Source organism: Cebus imitator, unplaced genomic scaffold (assembly GCF_001604975.1).
Source record: "Cebus imitator isolate Cc_AM_T3 unplaced genomic scaffold, Cebus_imitator-1.0 Scaffold66, whole genome shotgun sequence".
Classification (NCBI taxonomy): domain Eukaryota; kingdom Metazoa; phylum Chordata; class Mammalia; order Primates; family Cebidae; genus Cebus; species Cebus imitator.
Window position 1 is genome coordinate 4,507,291 of NW_016107381.1, and position 16,989 is coordinate 4,524,279.

At 41.1% G+C, this 16,989-nt stretch overlaps 1 protein-coding gene and 1 long non-coding RNA gene across 2 annotated transcripts in view; one reads left to right on the forward strand and one right to left on the reverse strand.

The window, feature by feature from the left end:
* The window catches only part of CAT (catalase), a 35,684-nt gene extending 24,136 nt beyond the window's left edge, over positions 1 to 11,548 (reverse strand). Inside the window, exons 1-2 of the mRNA XM_017530534.2 lie at positions 11,364 to 11,548; positions 1,148 to 1,319 (exon numbers count right to left, since the gene is read on the reverse strand). Coding sequence (XP_017386023.1) covers positions 1,148 to 1,319; positions 11,364 to 11,429 — 238 coding nt within the window. The 5' untranslated portion in view covers positions 11,430 to 11,548. The remainder of the gene's footprint in view (positions 1 to 1,147; positions 1,320 to 11,363) is intronic.
* Positions 11,549 to 11,661: 113 nt separating this feature from the next.
* Positions 11,662 to 16,989, forward strand: part of LOC108305772 — a 58,770-nt gene continuing 53,442 nt past the window's right edge. The window contains exons 1-2 of the long non-coding RNA XR_001825882.2: positions 11,662 to 11,818; positions 12,111 to 12,268. This is a non-coding gene — a long non-coding RNA (uncharacterized LOC108305772). The remainder of the gene's footprint in view (positions 11,819 to 12,110; positions 12,269 to 16,989) is intronic.

Below are 16,989 nucleotides of genomic sequence, written 5' to 3' on the forward strand. Positions count from 1 at the left end.
CTCAGAGGGGCCTGAAGTACAGGCAGGACCTAGGAGAAAAAGAGAAGAGAGAGAAGAGGAGAGGAAAACAGAGAAAAGAAGAATCTTTTCAACATTTAGCAAGGATGATACAAAGCAAGCAACAAACTAAACAAGTCACGATGGAAAAATACACAAAAACCGCTGGAGAAGATGGGAAGAAACCTTATCAAGGAACTAGAGGATGAAGAAATGCAGAAGTCCTAACTGGAAGTCCAAGTCAGCAAGCTAAGAGAAAAACTTCCTTTCTGTGGAGCTCTTTTTCCAACTCAGTTTTTCACTTTCTTTTAAACACCACCCCCATATTTTGTGTCTAAGAGCAATAAAGAAAGTTTTAAAGAAATTGTTGGACAAAAGGAAAGGAAAAATCAAAGGAAAAAGGTAGGTTTTCTCCTGGTACTCCAGCTTCCCTCCACATCCCAAAGATGTGCCCGTTAGGTGAACTGGGATGTCTCACTGGCCCCAGTGTGAGCGGCTATGTGTGTGTGTGTACCCTGCAATGGACATCATCCTGTCCCGGGCTGGTTCTCGCCTTGCACCCCAAGCTGCCAGGAGAGGCTCTAGCTACTCACAACCTTGAACTGGAATAAGCTGGTAAATAACTATCTTATTTTTACTAATCTTTCTTAAAGATATGTATGGCTCACATTTATTTCAATGTTTAATATCAGAAGTATGTTGAGGCTTTATTTAGAAGTTTGGTGATGTGTTACCAACCAGAAATACCAAAATGGTTGAAATTTTACCAACCATAGAAAGTTAACTCTGCTTATGTCAATTAGCCTATTGTAAAATTGGTTTCATTACATGTCGTTTAGCTTAAAGTCAAAGTTTCCAAGAACCTATCCATGTAAGTGCTGACTTAATCTATTTTTATTCCTTCCATGAACTGCATGATGGAAGAAATGGAAGATTTCTATTTTTAAAAGAAACTATTTTATATATAATGTTCAATCTGAGGAAATAACCATCAGTTAATTGCTAATTTCCCTACTGATGGATGTTTTTCCTTTCTCCCGCAAATGGAGATTTGGCACTTGTGTTAAAGGTCCTCCAATCCTTTGGGAAATAATACTTGACCGAGGTGCTGTGAAACAATTCTTTCACAGCAAATACGCATAGCACTTACCTGCTCCTTTAGCATGCACAACTCTCTCAGGAATTCTCTCTCGGTCAAAGTGAGCCATTTCATCAGTGAAAACCACATCCTGAACAAGAAGGGGCCCACGGGGTCCTACTGTAATAACATTAAGTTTGTCTCCTACTGGGTTACCAGCTCCAGTCGTCAGGACATCAGCTTTCTACAGGAACACAGAAAGAAAGTGCAGGAGAGTTAGTGCAATCAAATCTTTCATTTACACTGTCACAGGTACATAGTTCTGCAATGTTTATACCATCTTTCCTAACTCGTTTTAAATTTCCTATATCCAAAGTCCTGAAATCCTACAAGATAGGCATTGCCTGAAACTTACAGTTATGCCTCAGAAACCCTTGACAAATCTCAACGCCAATCTACTAAGAAACTCACTCTGAAGAGTAGAAAGATGATTGTGGGGCCTGAAAATGTGCTCAGCATCTGCTCTAGAGAGAGCCACTGGGTTCTAGAAGCAAAGCCCTCAGACAGAAAGGTACCCAAAAAAGTCCTACAAGCTCAACAGTGAATATCCAACCCACCAGTGAGAAGATGGTCTCTGGGGAAGCTGTGCTGCTCAATACTTTACTCAGAACTTACAAATGCTTCATTACTGCCATGATGCTCAAGTGTGCTATCCTGTTTAGTGCACCTCAAGCAATGTTCGCCAGCTATTTGCAATGTCTCTTTTCAATTAAAAAAAAAAAAGTCAACAGCTTTTACTGTCACTAAAACTGTTACTGATAAGGTGGATTATAGTATTGATGTTTTAAAGATATCAAATGTCTCTAAAATGGGACAGGTTATTTTACTGTAATAAAGAATTAGTTTTAATCCACCCGATTCTCCAATTTCAGTTATATCAGAAGACACTCAGCTGTCCCTCCTCCTCTAGGGTGAGAGCAGCATTCTTCTAGCTCCAGTGATCCTGGAAACTTAGCTTCACTTAGTTCCATGGACAGAGAAGACTTTTGACCACAGACAACTGCCTCTGCAGTGTCTTCCCCTTGGGTCACTGGGAATTGAGAGAGACACGTAGGTGATGCAAAACTACGCCACCTCCACCTGGGAGAGGAACTCAATGGTGTCTACTGACAAAATTCAACAGACCAACAACTTCACACACAGAAAAAGCACTATTTTTAGGATTTCCACACACCTGGAGTGGAGCATGTAACTTTACTCCCCATGCATGTCTGTCCTGCATATTAAAATAAATTCTTGCCTCTTCTCTAGAAGGCAATATGGTGGGGAGCAGGCACTTTAATAAAAACACAAAATCCCAGCACTTTGGGAGGCCGAGGCAGGTGGATCACTTGAGGTCAGGAGTTTGAGACCAGCCTGGCCAAAATAGTAAAACCCCATCTCTACTAAGAACACAAAAATTAGCTGGGTGTGGTGGCACATGCCTGTAATCCCAGCTACTCAAGTGGCTGAGGCAGGAAAATCACTTGAACCCAGGAGGCAGTGGTTGCAGTAAGCCGAGATCACACCACTGCACTCCAGCCCGGGTGACAAAGCGAGACTCTATCTCAAGAAAAAAAAAAAAAAAAAAAGACCATAAAAGACCTGTGAGCTGTTTGAAAAAAAGACACTGAATAAAGGAGACCCTGCAATTTGCAAAACTAATAAACAAGACTCTCTGACACACTAGCAAATGCCCTTGACACTAAAGGTACATTCTCATCCAAATGGAAAGAGGCCAACACGGCACCAGGGAGAAACCATGGGTGCCGGCATCAGAGCCTGGGTCCAACTTCCAGCTCTGCCAATTACCAGCTATGTAGCTGCTGGCAAATTACTTATTTCTGAGTCTCCATTTTTCATCTGCAAAATAGAATAATAACTACCTCCTAGAGTTAACACATGAATTAAAAGAGCTAAATGTAAAATGCAGGCCACACATTCAGCACATACATGCTACCAGTTCACTGGCTGTGAGACCATGACCTGATAGCAGAAGCAGCAAAGCATCTGAAGTTTTACTTTTCTAGTAATCATGGCAGACGCGTACTCCTCCATTCACGCTATCACTCTACCATCTCTGTCCCTAAGCCCATCTAGCAAAGTCCCTTCTAAGCCGTCAGTTTAAGTGTCCAATCAACATTTACCACCCAATTACATCACTCTTTTGAATATACATATGTTGCTAATACATGTGACCCTCTGTAGTTTTATTTTTAATCTAAAGTATCAAATGAAACAGAAAAAGAGCAACTTCACCTGTAGTTTAAATCTAAAGCCTTGGTTTTCAACCTTGGCTGTGCACTGGAATCACCTGGGAAGCTTTTTAAAGCCTCCTGATACCTTGGTCATCCGCCTAGAGATATCTGATGGAAGTGGCCTGGGTGAGACCTGGGATATTTTCAAATGATTCCTGTTCAAGCTAGGATTGAAAACCACTGATCTAGAACTTTTGGGTGATAACAAAAGTAAAATAAGAGTCAGAGCAAACCAAATATGTCCATTCTTTAAGGGCTCTTTTCATCATATAAACAAGGCATTTAAGGAAGCCTTTAAAAAATAAAGGAACATTCCATAAAAAAGAAAAATATGAGAAAGGATACCAAGAAGCTCGGTAAAAGGAACGCTAAACAGGCCAGAGAATGATACTTGCATGCTGGCATCCTTAATGTGGGGAAGGAGCTTCCCCTAAGAAAGAGATGAGAGCATATCACATGTTCCCTTCTGGTTACTGGGTCAGGGTGATGTGATCAAGCATAAATACCACGCCTAAAGGAGGCAGGTGCAGAGTTGGATAAACAAAGTACTAAAGCTTGAGATGGTCTTTCCTGATGACACTAACTCTTAAGAGTGGGAATGCTGGAATTATGGCACCATTAATCCTCCCTCCTGCCCAATGCAGGAATCCCCTCTATAACATCAATCCTGTTAAGAAATGAAACAGTTTTTAAGTTACAAAGGGAGGCTTCAGAATCTCTTCCATTTCCCCACTCTAATAGACCAACTATGCTCATTTATAGAAGAGCTTTCTTCACACAAGCTCATGTATACACAATTTACCTTCAAAGCCAGTGTGGCAGGAAAGCTTCAACAATCAGCAACAGAGAAAGGTGGCCAGGGAGCAAAAACAAGAAAGGAAAAGATCCCCCAACTTCAGGGGACATTTAGCGCAACATCAGATAAGAGGAACTGACCTAACTGAAAGATAGAGTATGTATTAATATCAGAAGGTGAGGAGCAGGATGCAGTATATTTCAGATGAAAACAATCAATGCAAATGAAGATTTAGTAGCTGAAACGAGAGGGTGGAGCTAGAAAATGGACCACACAAGTTATCTCAAGCTTCCCAATACTCCAGAGATCGATGTTATCAATCCCACTTAATGGGTGATACCATAAACAGAAAACTTAAGTAACTTTGCAGATGTCAGTGTAGTGGCACAGATTTATTTGTTACATATAACAAGGACAGGCAAAGAGATTTCCACCAACTTGCAATTACTGTTTTTAACTCAATGAATAACTTTAGAGCCAGAATATTTTTAAAGATAGAAAAGCTTTTCTATGGCTGGACAACTTTCTGCCTGTCTTTGGAAAAGTAGCATTGGTGCTTGTTAACATGTTTATATCTTCCTGGCTGCTAGTTCTTTGTGGCATCCATACATGCCTCTCCTGAACTGCTCTCTCTGTCCCGCTCCACATCACCCCTGAAGCAGGGCCAAGGGCATCTTCTTTTTCTTTTTACTTTTTTTTTTTTTTTTTTTTTTGTTTTTTTTTTTTTTTTTTTTTTTTTTTTTTTTTTTTTTTTTTTTTTTTGAGATGGAGTCTCTCTCCGTCATCCGGGCTGGAGTGCAGTGGCGCATTCTTGGCTCACTATAACCTCCACCTCCCAGGTTCAAGTGATTCTGTCTCAGTCTGCCAAGTATCTGGGACTACAGGTGCCCACCACCATGCCCAGCTAATTTTTGTATTTTTAGTGGAGATAGGGTTTCACCATGTTGGCCAAGCTGGTCTCGAACTCCTGACCTCAAGAGATCTGCCTGCCTTGGCCTCTCAAAGTGCTGGGATTATAGGTGTGAGCCACCACACCCAGCCTGTCACTGCTTTTCCTCTCTAGACTGTGCACTCCTTTACAACTATATCCTGATCCCTAATATACTGCTCAACATACTAATAAACGCACAACAAATGTGTGTGGATTCAGTATGCAAATAAACTAAACCATGGACCAATATGACATGGCCAAGAGTCTTTTTTTTTTTTTTTTGAGACAGAGTTTTGCTCTTGTTACCCAGGCTGGAATGCAATGGCTTGATCTTGGCTCACCACAACCTCCGCCTCCTGGGTTCAGGCAATTCTCCTGCCGCAGCCTCCCAAGTAGTTGGGACTACAGGCGCGTGCCACCATGCCCAGCTAATTTTTGTATTTTTAGTGGAGACGGGTTTCACCATGTTGACCAAGATGGTCTCGATTGGCCAAGGGTCTTTCTAAGGAGGAGGAAGAAGCAGCAACAGCCTCTCTCTCTCCCTACATCTCCCCTTCAAAAAATAAAAGAAATATTTTAATATATAAATTCTGATCAAACACCTTTAGACAACTTGTTATGAAAACTGCCACAGAAATTGGCTTGGTTAAAAACTGGCACAATTATTAAAAGTAGGGACTTAAAGTAAAATTCAGTTTTGACTTTGCTGCTTTTATAGGCTTCTTTTGACCCGAGCTAATATATAAATGAAGAAATTTTCCTGAGAGAAGTAAGGTTGGCTTCATCTGTTGAAACATTTTATCAACATGTTACACTTCACACTTAGTAGTTCCCTTCACTCACAGAAGTTTCAAGAACCTAAACATGTTCTTCCACTTTTAATTAAAAGATTGGTAATGCAAATTGTCCCTGTCAGTCCCAGAGGAGTCATAATGATGTCTTCTGATTCTGTGATAAAGAATGTGCCTAGCGTTTTCTAGCAAATAACTGCCTAACATTCTCCGTTTATTCAACAAAGATTCAAGTGCCTACAATGTGTATACCCACATACAAGAAACCAAAGACTGTCCTGACTCTCCAATTTCTTAGTCTGTGGGAACATAATAGGAGTGGTCTAGATATAGGCTGCTGTGGAAGCTAAAGCAAGTCCATCTTAGATACTGATCCACCATGTTGACTTCTGATTAACTTCAGTTTTAAGATTTCCAGTTTATCTGTTGTTCCCTGTGTAAGAGCACCTATGTACTATAAATCCCGCCATGAGGTCGAGCAACCTTGATATTATCATACTTCAGCCATCGCATACTTCTCTTCTGAATCACCCTTCCCTATGGCATTAAGCCCTAGGTCTGGGGGTAATGATGTGGGATCCACCATCTTGTCTCGACAACACCCAAGACACAGACATGGTTTCTGGTCATAAGTCCCTATTAAATATTTCTTTCTGAGAAACTTGATTTGTCAGCCTCTTTCTTTGGCCTTTCAGATTCCTCAGACTTTGGGTGTACGTTTGCATTGACCTACCCACCATCGAAAAGCTAAGAAAAAGAAACTAAACCTTAAAAAGCTCTATTCCATCTCCCATAGTCTCTCCCACTGCACATTATGACTTAGCAATTCCATGGCTAGGTATATTTCAGGAGACATGAAAGCACATATGAACAAAGAGTTAAGTCACTCAGTCACCCCTTCTCCATCCCAAATGTTGGCAGTGTAACATCCATGCAGTTATATTACCAGGGTTACCCTAAAAAATATAAACCCTCACAGGCTATAATACATTGGCAACTCACTGACAGAAATGGATAGCCTATAAGACCTAACCTCTCTCCTAGGTAATAAGAAAACTGTATAAAAAGGTAAGGCTTGAAATGCTCAAAGTCTCCCATTTTAAAGGGATCAGAGGCTACTTGTTAACATTTCCTCTTTACCCCAAGAAAACAGCACTGGCAGCAAGCTGCACTTCACTTAAAAAAAAAAAAGGAAATGAGTTAAAGGTAAGTATCTCAAAAGAAAAGCCCATGGCATTCTAAGCAGCCAGCAATGAAGTTCCCATTTAAGTTCCCTTCAAAATGACGGGATACCTGCAGAACCATCTCCCTCCTGCCAAGAGAGAAAAAGAGATAAGGATTTTTAAGTGTATCCAAGTCATACTCACGAACACATCTGACTCAATGATCAATTATTAAAGCTTACAAACTCCCAATTCACTTGTCAGCAAACCAAATCTGACCCACAGAAGAAATGCCCAGTAAATTGCTTTCACATTGGTTGACTGTGTTTCCAAAAAGCATGCTCTGATTCTTGAGAGAGGAGGCAACAGAGTGCTCTTCTACAGTAGTCCCAAAATGTAAAGCTCTCCCAGTTCAGTAAAGCATCAAAACTAATTGGGAAATGGAAGACAGGATGTCAGCACAAAGCTGCCCACTTACATAAAAGCATTTACAAAGCAAGGGGAGATTTTTTTTAAATACCATCTGTTACTGTCATAATTTTCTAACAGATTATCTTAATGTCGGAGAGTAAAATGACATATTTTTTAAAAAGAGATTATGTTGTGGGTCCATTGCCACATCACGAGAAAATGGGTAGACAGATTTTCACCAAATATGAATTGTACATTTTAGATAACAGAGTAGAGTCAGCTTCCAGGACAGGGGTAGACCACATTTCCCAGGTGTGGCCCATAACAGAGTTCTAGCCAAAAGAATGTAAGTGGAAGTGACCCTGGCCCCTAAACCTCCTCATATTCATATAACCTTCTCCATGCTCTTGAGCCTTCTATGCTGGACAGTGATGCCAAGGGCAACCTTAAAAGCCATGTGTTGACCAATGGGGAGCTTCCTTCAACCTGGTGCCCTATTAAATAACTGTGGGGAGCAGAGAACCTACCTACCTCCTTCAACTTGAAACCACTTTGGGCCATCATGTAAAAGAGGAATAAATTTCTAATACGTGTATACCATTATACATGTTGGGATTTATTATTATAACACTTAGCCTACACATGATTCCACAGGATTTAACTTAATATATGGGCTATGAATCAATAATTTAAAAGCAATTCAATTTTTAGAAAGACAGGAAATCTGAACATATACTTCGAAGGAACATATATCGATGGTCAATAAGCACGTAAAAAGATGCTTCGCATCATTAGTCATCAGAGCAATGCAAATTAAAACCATAATGAGATACCACTTCACACCCAAAAGCTAAAAGTAAAAGACTGACAACGCCAAAAGTCAGAAGGATGTGGGGCAACTGGAACTCCCATATACTGCTGAGATGAAGTATAAAATGGTATAACCTCTTTGGGAAAAGGCTCAGCACTTCCTCATAACACATTCACTTACCTTATGACCCAATAAATCTACTCCTAGGTATTTCCCAAGAGAAATAAAAGCATCTGTGCACAAAAAAGACTTGTATAAGAATTTTCATACCAGCTTTACTTTTTATTTTTAAGAGAGGGTCTCCCTCTGTCACCCAGTCTAGAGTGCAGTGGTGTAATCATAGCTCACTGCAGCCTCCACACCCCAGGCTCAAGCAATCCTCCTACCTCAACTTCCCGAGTAGCTGGGACTACAGGCATGTGTCACTATGCCTGACTACTTGTTTTATTTGTCGTAGAGATGGGGTCTCACCATGTTGCCCAGGCTGGTCTCAAACTCCTGGGCTCAAACAATCCTCCTACCTCAGCTTCCAAAAGTCATAGAATTACAGGCATGCGCCTCCATGCCCAGCCACAGCAGCTTTACTCATAACAGAAAAAAACTGAAATAGCCCAGGTGTCCAGCAACAGGATATCCAAATGGTGATATATTCATATAATGGAATCTTACTCAGCAATGAAAGGAACCAACTGTTAATATATGAAACAACTTGAATGAATCTTACAACAGTTTTGCTGAATGAAAGAAGCCTTATACCAAAAAAGTACATAAATAAATGATTCAAAAAACTCAAAACACTGTTTGCCTGGTGTGAGATTGTGGGGGTTACAAGGAATGACTGGGAAACTCTCCAGGGTGACAAAAATCTTCGATATCTTGATAAGGGTTTAGGACTCACAAGTATATATATTTATCAAAACTCATGGAATGGTACACTTAATATGTATGCATTTCACTGTATGTAAATATTACCTTAAGAGCATACACACTGGACTCTTTTAATTTGCATGCTCAGTGCTTAGGGGTCAAGTATACTGACACCTAAAACTTACTCTGAAATGTGCTGAAAAAAAAATTAATGGATTATTGGATGAATGAAAGGATGGACAGACAAGTGGAGTAACATGTAATAAAAGACACAGGGCAAAATGTTCATTGTAGAATCTAGATGACAGATATATAGGTAAATACTGCAAAATTCTTTCAACTTTTCTGAATGTTTTAAATTTTTCAATTAAAAAAAGTGTTTGAAAATTATATAGACTATGAGGCATATGCATAATTCCTTTTGTAAGGCCCTGGTGGAGAGGAAGAAGTACCTCAAAGAAGGAAGATGTTTTCACTCAGAGGAGCTAAAATGGAGGAACAACAAGATATCAATGTGACTGCCAGTCAGGAAGATGGACACAGTGTACAGAGATGCCATGGACAAAGGAGATTGCCGTATTTCAGGTATGAGCTTCCCAACTATGGATGCGCTCTGTGAGTCAACCATTTCTCACATGGGCAACTACATGAGGCAAATCAACAGCAGGGACTTCATGCGTGAACAGTTCATGATTCTCCCAAACAACAAAGGCAGTTAGTCTCAGAATAAAGAAGAGTCCGTTAAAAATGAAAATATTTTGTTTTGTAAAAATCTCACTACCTTGTCCACACTTTTCTCAATTCACCGAGTATACATGAAAACTTCGGTGTGAACCAGGACTTAGCACCCTCTAGGTATGGAAAGAGTCTTGGGCCCAAGAAGCTGAGTTCTAACCTTGTCTCTGCCACTAATTAGTGGCACATCCTTCACTAAGACTCTACGTCTCTCTGGTTCACTTTATTATACGTATCAAGAACTCATGAACCATCCTAATGGTATATAACAAAGAACAGGACCAAGAGGGGAGATTTTCCAGGCTTTTAGGGGAGAATGGCAGCCTTTTCCCAAACAGGGAACCATTAAGGCAATCCATGAGCACTTAGCATTAATACCCGAGTTCATGAACACTGAGTTTTGAGAAAGAACACTAGGCAGAATAGGGGAAACAGGGTTACAGTCTTCTCTCTACCATTAACCAGCAGCCAGGGAACCAGGCAAGACCTTTAGACTCTCTAGGTCAATCTGCCAACAGAAGACTCAGACCAGATGCAGTCTCATCTGTCATAGATGCCCTCTGAGATCCTGCACCGCCGGGGCACAGGCCAGGAATGCCTCCCCTACCACCAAGTTAAAATCCTACTCATTAAAAAAATTCCTGTTCAGATGTCACCTGCTTTGTCCGGCCCACTTGGTCACTGCCTCTACATTCTACAGATAACCTATATTACAGCCCTCACTACGCTGGAGTGTAATCATCTGTTCATTCGTCTTGTCTCCCAGACTAGCCTCTCAACTTCTCAAGGGTGTTGGTCTTGCCTCATTGGAATCTGTACACCTTACCTAGGAACAGTGCCTAGCACCTGCAGGCATTCGAAGAATAGAATAAACGCATTAACCAATCCCTAATGTCACCGCCCAGCTGTAAAATGCTAGGCTTGATATTTTGAAGTGCATATGAGACAATGGATATCAAAATTCGTTTATTTAGTTGTTTAATAATGTGCATAGTACGTACCAGTCACTGTGATTGGTGCTGAAGACATCAAGATGGTAAAACACAATCCCTGCCCTGCTGGTACCCCACAACTATGAAAGCGTGTAAACAGTATTTCAGGAAGGGCAGCGTTACAGCCTACCCTTCTCCCCTGACGGCCTTCCTTGCAGCTGCAGCTCTCTGCCTCTTTCCCCATGAGCCCTCATTCTGTCCTCAAGCTGCGACCTCTGTCCCAGTTGGCAAAAGTGCAAAATTCTGAAACAACCACCAGAGCCTGTTGCGGACAACAAGTCCTCCAGGCCCGCGCCCCAGGCCCCACGCCTCGGACTCCCCTCCGCTGCTCCCGCTAATGTAACAGTCCCTCTGCACCCAAGGGGACCCTCCCGCCCCGCGAGACGCGATACAGTCCCTCCAAGCACCGCCCCGGGGGAAGCCGGGCCGTTACTCGCCGACGCTCCCACTTTCTACGCGGACCCTCGGGCCCGCTCGGGGAGCTCAGGGTGTACCTGCGCGGCCCGCTGCTCCTTCCAGTGCTTCATCTGGTCACTGGCGGGATCCCGGCTGTCAGCCATGGCGTGCGGTTGGCGGTGCAGAACGCTGCAGGCGGCCTCGGCTGGTGAGTCTCCACCCTAGAAGGCAAATGAGCCTGCTGCCCAGCGGCCGTGGCGACTTTAGGCTCCGCCAATCAGCACCGCCCCTCATCCCGCCCCCTCGGGAAGGCTACCTCCTGATTGGCCGCTCGGTGCTAGGCGGGCCGGGATTGGAAACCCAATGGGCGCGGAGTAGGTTTCCCCCTAGGGAGGCGGTGCTCGGGGATGTGGAGAGACTCGGGAAGGTGCGGAAAAGAGGGGCCTTGCGCTGGCCTGGCTGTTGAAGAGCCTCGCCCAGCCGGCCCCGGGTGCCCACGATAGCCGAACCCAGGGTGGGGATCCTGGTTATCGTCATCCCTCCTGCAGCCCCGGTACGCGGCCGTTGGTGACCTGCCAGTTTTACAGAGGGAATACTTAGACCCTGCTGGGTGGGGCCTTGCACTGTGTAACTGCTTTCTCAGCTCTTAAAAAGTCAGCAATTCTGGGTTAAATTCCTCTGTGCAGAATTAAATTTTGCCATACCCCAATATAAGTATTATTTGCAACCAATGGATGGATACTTTTCTTTCTCTCTCTTAGCTCTTCTTATTTGTCAATTATCACTACTCTAGTATACTAATTATTTAAATATAAAAACACTCTGAAACGTTTATCTCCTTACAGATGGGCGTTGATTTCCTCTGTTACCAGAGAAAAACAACTGAGAGATGGGAAAAATGTATTCCCTTGTGATGGGAAAAATGTATTCAACTCCTGTACACTGTGCCAAATTGACTTCTTTAAACACTGGAGAAACCTGCTTCCCCAAATTTTACTCCCAGGTGAGCAGAAATTTTGAAAAGCTCTGTGTCTTTAAAAAGCTATGTTGAAGAGTAAAATACTTAGTAATATTTAGTACAATATTTAAAAAGTCACTGACTAGTTTGTCATTGTAATCAAATAGTTTGAATGATTTCTACACCTCCTCAGGTACTAGGATTTATCTTTAAGCACCTTGATATATATAAATACTATATAAGTTATCAGCTTTTGATTTTTTTCCAGTACAACTACATATAATGGGTGGATATATAAAAGTGGAAACTTCACATATTGTTCTTGATCTTACAACAGTATGATAAGAATCTTGGGCATAAAAGTGGAATTTTTGCAGTTCATTGGAAAAGAAAGCCACAAATTGATCTTTAGCACCCTATACTTTTCCTATGTTAAACTTAAAACAATTGTAAAGACGCTGTTAGCTGTGTGATTTGGTGTCTTTTTCTACCTACAAGATCTATACTGCCAAGACTGTAAACTCCATGTGGGTCGGAATCCTCCCGTTTATAATTTATTGAGCACTTACTATATACCAGGGACTGGTATAAGTTTTTCATGTATTTGCATAGTTAAACCTCCCAACAGCTCTATGAGTTAGATACTAATATTATCTTCATTTTTCAAATTAGGAAACACAGGTATAGGGAGGTTAAATAACTTGCCCAAAGTTATACAGTTATTAAGGGATACAACTGGGATTCTATCTAGCCTCAGCTGCTGATCTCCAAATCCCACAGTTTGTTGAATAAACAAATGTTGAAAGAATCAAACAAATCATCTTCTTAACTAACCAACACAAATATCAACAAGGTAAATAAAAAGAGACCAGGAGTTATATTAACCTTTGTTCATTATATAAACACTGTTCAGCATGTATGGTTTTTTTCCTGTGTTTTTGTTACTATGGGTTTGGACTCCTAAGGAATTATTTCCAGAGAAAGAAATGGAGAAACAAGATTGGTTTCTGATCTTATCATATCTTGTATTTTAAAATAAAGGGCAGGCTTAGAAGTAATGACAATAAATTATATATATATATATATATATATATATATATTTTATTGCACTTTAGGTTCTGGGGTACAGGTGCAAAACATGCAGGATTGTTGCATAGGTACATACACGGCAATGTGGTTTGCTGCCTCCATCCCCCCATCACCTACATCTGGCATTTCTCTTCATGTTATCCCTCCCCAACCTCCCCACCCCCAGCTGTTCCCCCCCATCCCCCACCAGCAGACCCCAGTGTGTGATGCTCCTCACCCTGTGTCCATCTGTTCTCATTGTTCAACACCTGCCTATGAATGAGAACATGCAGTATTTGTTTTTCTCTTCTTGTGTCGGTTTGCTGAGAATGATAGCTTCCAGATTCATCCATGTCCCTACAAAGGACACAAGCTCATCATTTTTTATGGCTGCATAGTATTCCATGGTGTGTATGTGCCACATCTTCCCTGTCCACTCTATCATTGATGGGCATTTGGGTTGGTTGCAGGTCTTTGCTATTGTAAACAGTGCCACAATGAATATACTTGTGCATATGTCTTTATAATAGAATGATTTAATAATCCTTTGGATATATACCCAGTAATGGGATTGCTGGGTCAAATGGAATTTCTATTTCTAGATCCTTGAGGAATCGCCACACTGTCTTCCACAATGGTTGAACTAATTTACCTCCCACCAACAGTGTAAAAGTGTTCCTGTTTCTCCACATCCTCTCCAGCATCTGTTGTCTCCAGATTTTTTAATGATCGCCATTCAAACTGGTGTGAAATGATATCTCAATGTGGTTTTGATTTGCATATCTCTAATGACCAGTGATGAGCATTTTTTCATATGTTTGTTGGCCTCATAAATGTCTTCTTTTGAAAAGTGCCTGTTCATGTCCTTTGCCCACTTTTGAATGGGTTTGTTTGCTTTTTTTCTTGTAAATCTGTTTTAGTTCTTTGTAGATTCTGGATATTAGCCCTTGGTCAGATGGGTAGATTGCAAAATTTTTTTCCCATTCTGTTGGTTGTCGGTTCACTCTAATGATTGTTTCTTTTGCTGTGCAGAAGCTCTGGCGTTTAATTAGATCCCATTTGTCTATTTTGACTTTTGTTGCCAATGCTTTTGGTGTTTTAGTCATGAAGTCCTTGCCTATGCCTATGTCCTGAATGGTTTTGCCTAGGTTTTCTTCTAGGGTTTTTATGGTGTTAAGCCTTAAGTTTAAGTCTTTAATCCATCTGGAGTTAATTTTAGTGTAAGGTGTCAGAAAGGGGTCCAGTTTCTGCTTTCTGCACATGGCTAGCCAGTCTTCCCAACAACATTTATTAAACAAGGAATCTTTTCCCCATTGCTTGTTTTTGTCAACTTTGTGAAAGATCAGTTGGCTGTAGATGTTTGGCATTGCCTCTGAGGCCTCTGTTCTGTTCCATTGGTCTATATCTCTGTTTTGGTACCACTACCATGCTGTTTTGATTACTGTAGCCTCATAGTATAGTTTGAAGTCAGGTAGCATGATGCCTCCAGCTTTGTTCTTTTTGCTTAGAATTATCTCGGCTATGGGGGCTGACAATAAAGTTATAATGTTACATAGGAGGCTGGTCATGGTGGCTCATGCCTGTAATCCCAGCACTTTGAGAGGCCAAAGTGGGAGGATCACTTGTGGCCAGGAGTTCAGGACCAGCCTGGCCAACATGCAAAACCCTGTCTCTACCCAAAATACAAAAATTAGCTGGGCATGGTGGTGTGTGCCTGTAGTCCCAACTACTCAGGAGGCTGAGGCAGGAGAATCTCTTGAACTTGAGAAGCAGAGGTTGCAGTGAGCCAAGATTATACCACTGTAATCCAGCCTGTATGACAAAGTGAGACTCCATCTCAAAAAAATTAAAAATTAAAAAAAAGTCACATATTAGGTGGAAATTTTATTGGCTTTATGACTATACTTTAATCATAGTTTAAATGAAAACGCTTCTAAACATCAGCCATAGTTTAAAAATACTTGAAACCAAACCTGTTTGACTACCTAAAGGTAATTGCAAGTGATTGGTTAAGTAAATAAATTAGGTTCTAGGTTTTAACATTTTAGCCATATGAATTCATGGGCATTTTTATTGATATGAGTAAAATTGTTATTTAAAAAATGCTGTTCTCTGATTTTCAGAACTTAATGAAATAAAATGTACTGGCACAATACATACTGTTATTAATCCTGATATCACCAAATTTGAAACCAGGCTTACAAAGTAGACCATATAACAAATGTTCAAGAACAACATTTGAGTACTCAACTAGGAATCTTTATAGACAAATTTTATCTCATTAGTATTGCAAGAAAAGAATGGAGAGAATGTTATGTTTTATTGGATGACAGGCATACAAAACAGCACAAGGGGAAATTATTCTGTTCTGATTCCACCCATCCTTGAAGAGGCTGAGAATGTTCTACAAATTTCAGTTTCATCGTCTTCACAGTGGCCTTGTGAGGCAAATTCAGAGTTAGGCAAAAAGGAGGAAAAAAGAACACAATAGGAAAAAAAAAGAGAGTTACAATTCAGTATTGGCTGTTGGCTTTAAGAGAAGAGAGTAAACATTACCACAGCTTCATGACTCCTACTCACTGTGGAACAGGCTTGAGCAGGCAAGAGAAGAAGGTGGAATTTGCTTTACAAAGTAGCAGTAGTGTTATATCCAGTAGCAGCACATACCCTGTGCTCTGCCTATTTTACTGCACCGTATCTTTCCCACTTTAGTATGAATAGTTACTTACTTGGAAGGAGGCAGCCTAGACGTCCCTGGTGTCTGGTGATGCCCATAACATGAGCTATTCTGAGGGGAAGAACATGGATGTGCCTTTTTCCCCCTCCGCCTTGCGTGCTGTGCTACTGATCTGGGGTTTGCAAAAAATGAAATATAGGCCAGGCCTGGTGGCTCACGCCTGTAATCCCAGCACTTTGGGAGGCCAAGGCAAGTGGAGCACTTGAGGTCAGGAGTTCAAGACCAGCCTGACCAACATGGCAAAACCCTGTCTCTACTGAAAATACAAAAATTAGCCAGATGTGGTAGCACGCACCTGTAGTCCCAGCTACTCATGAGGCTGAGGCAGGAGAATCACTTGAACCCAAAAGGCAGAAGTTGCAGTGAGCCGGGGTCATACCACTGCACTCCAGCCCTGGTGACAGAGTGAGATTCCATCTCAAAACAACAACGATTTAAAAAAAAAAATAGAAACAAGAATTGGGAATCTGTTTTTTCCTTTCTTTTTATACCTACTAATGGAGGCTTGGAAAATGCAGGATAAAATATCAAACAATCATTCAAAGATGATTATAAATAGATAACATTTTTACCAATATTTTCTCTCTTATATGTATGTAAAGGAGCGTGTATGTGTGTGTGTGTGTGTGTGTGAGGGAGAGAGAGAGAGAGAGAGGAAAGAGAGAGTTTTACAATGGATCCTGCAGAATATATAATCTTATATCCTGCTTTTTCCACCTAACATTATCAGAAAAATTCTTTGCAGGTCATTTCGTCTTCTTCCAAAAGATGATATTTTTCTCCTACGGCTGCATAATTTGCAATCAAAGGATATTCCTTTATTTACATACCCTTTTACTAAGAACATTTAAATTGTTTTCTTCTATAACAGTACAATGACATCCTTCCTCTACATTTGTATTTATTTCCTCAGGGCCTATTTTCAGAGGTTATTTTTGGTTCGAATCATTTGAACGTTTTA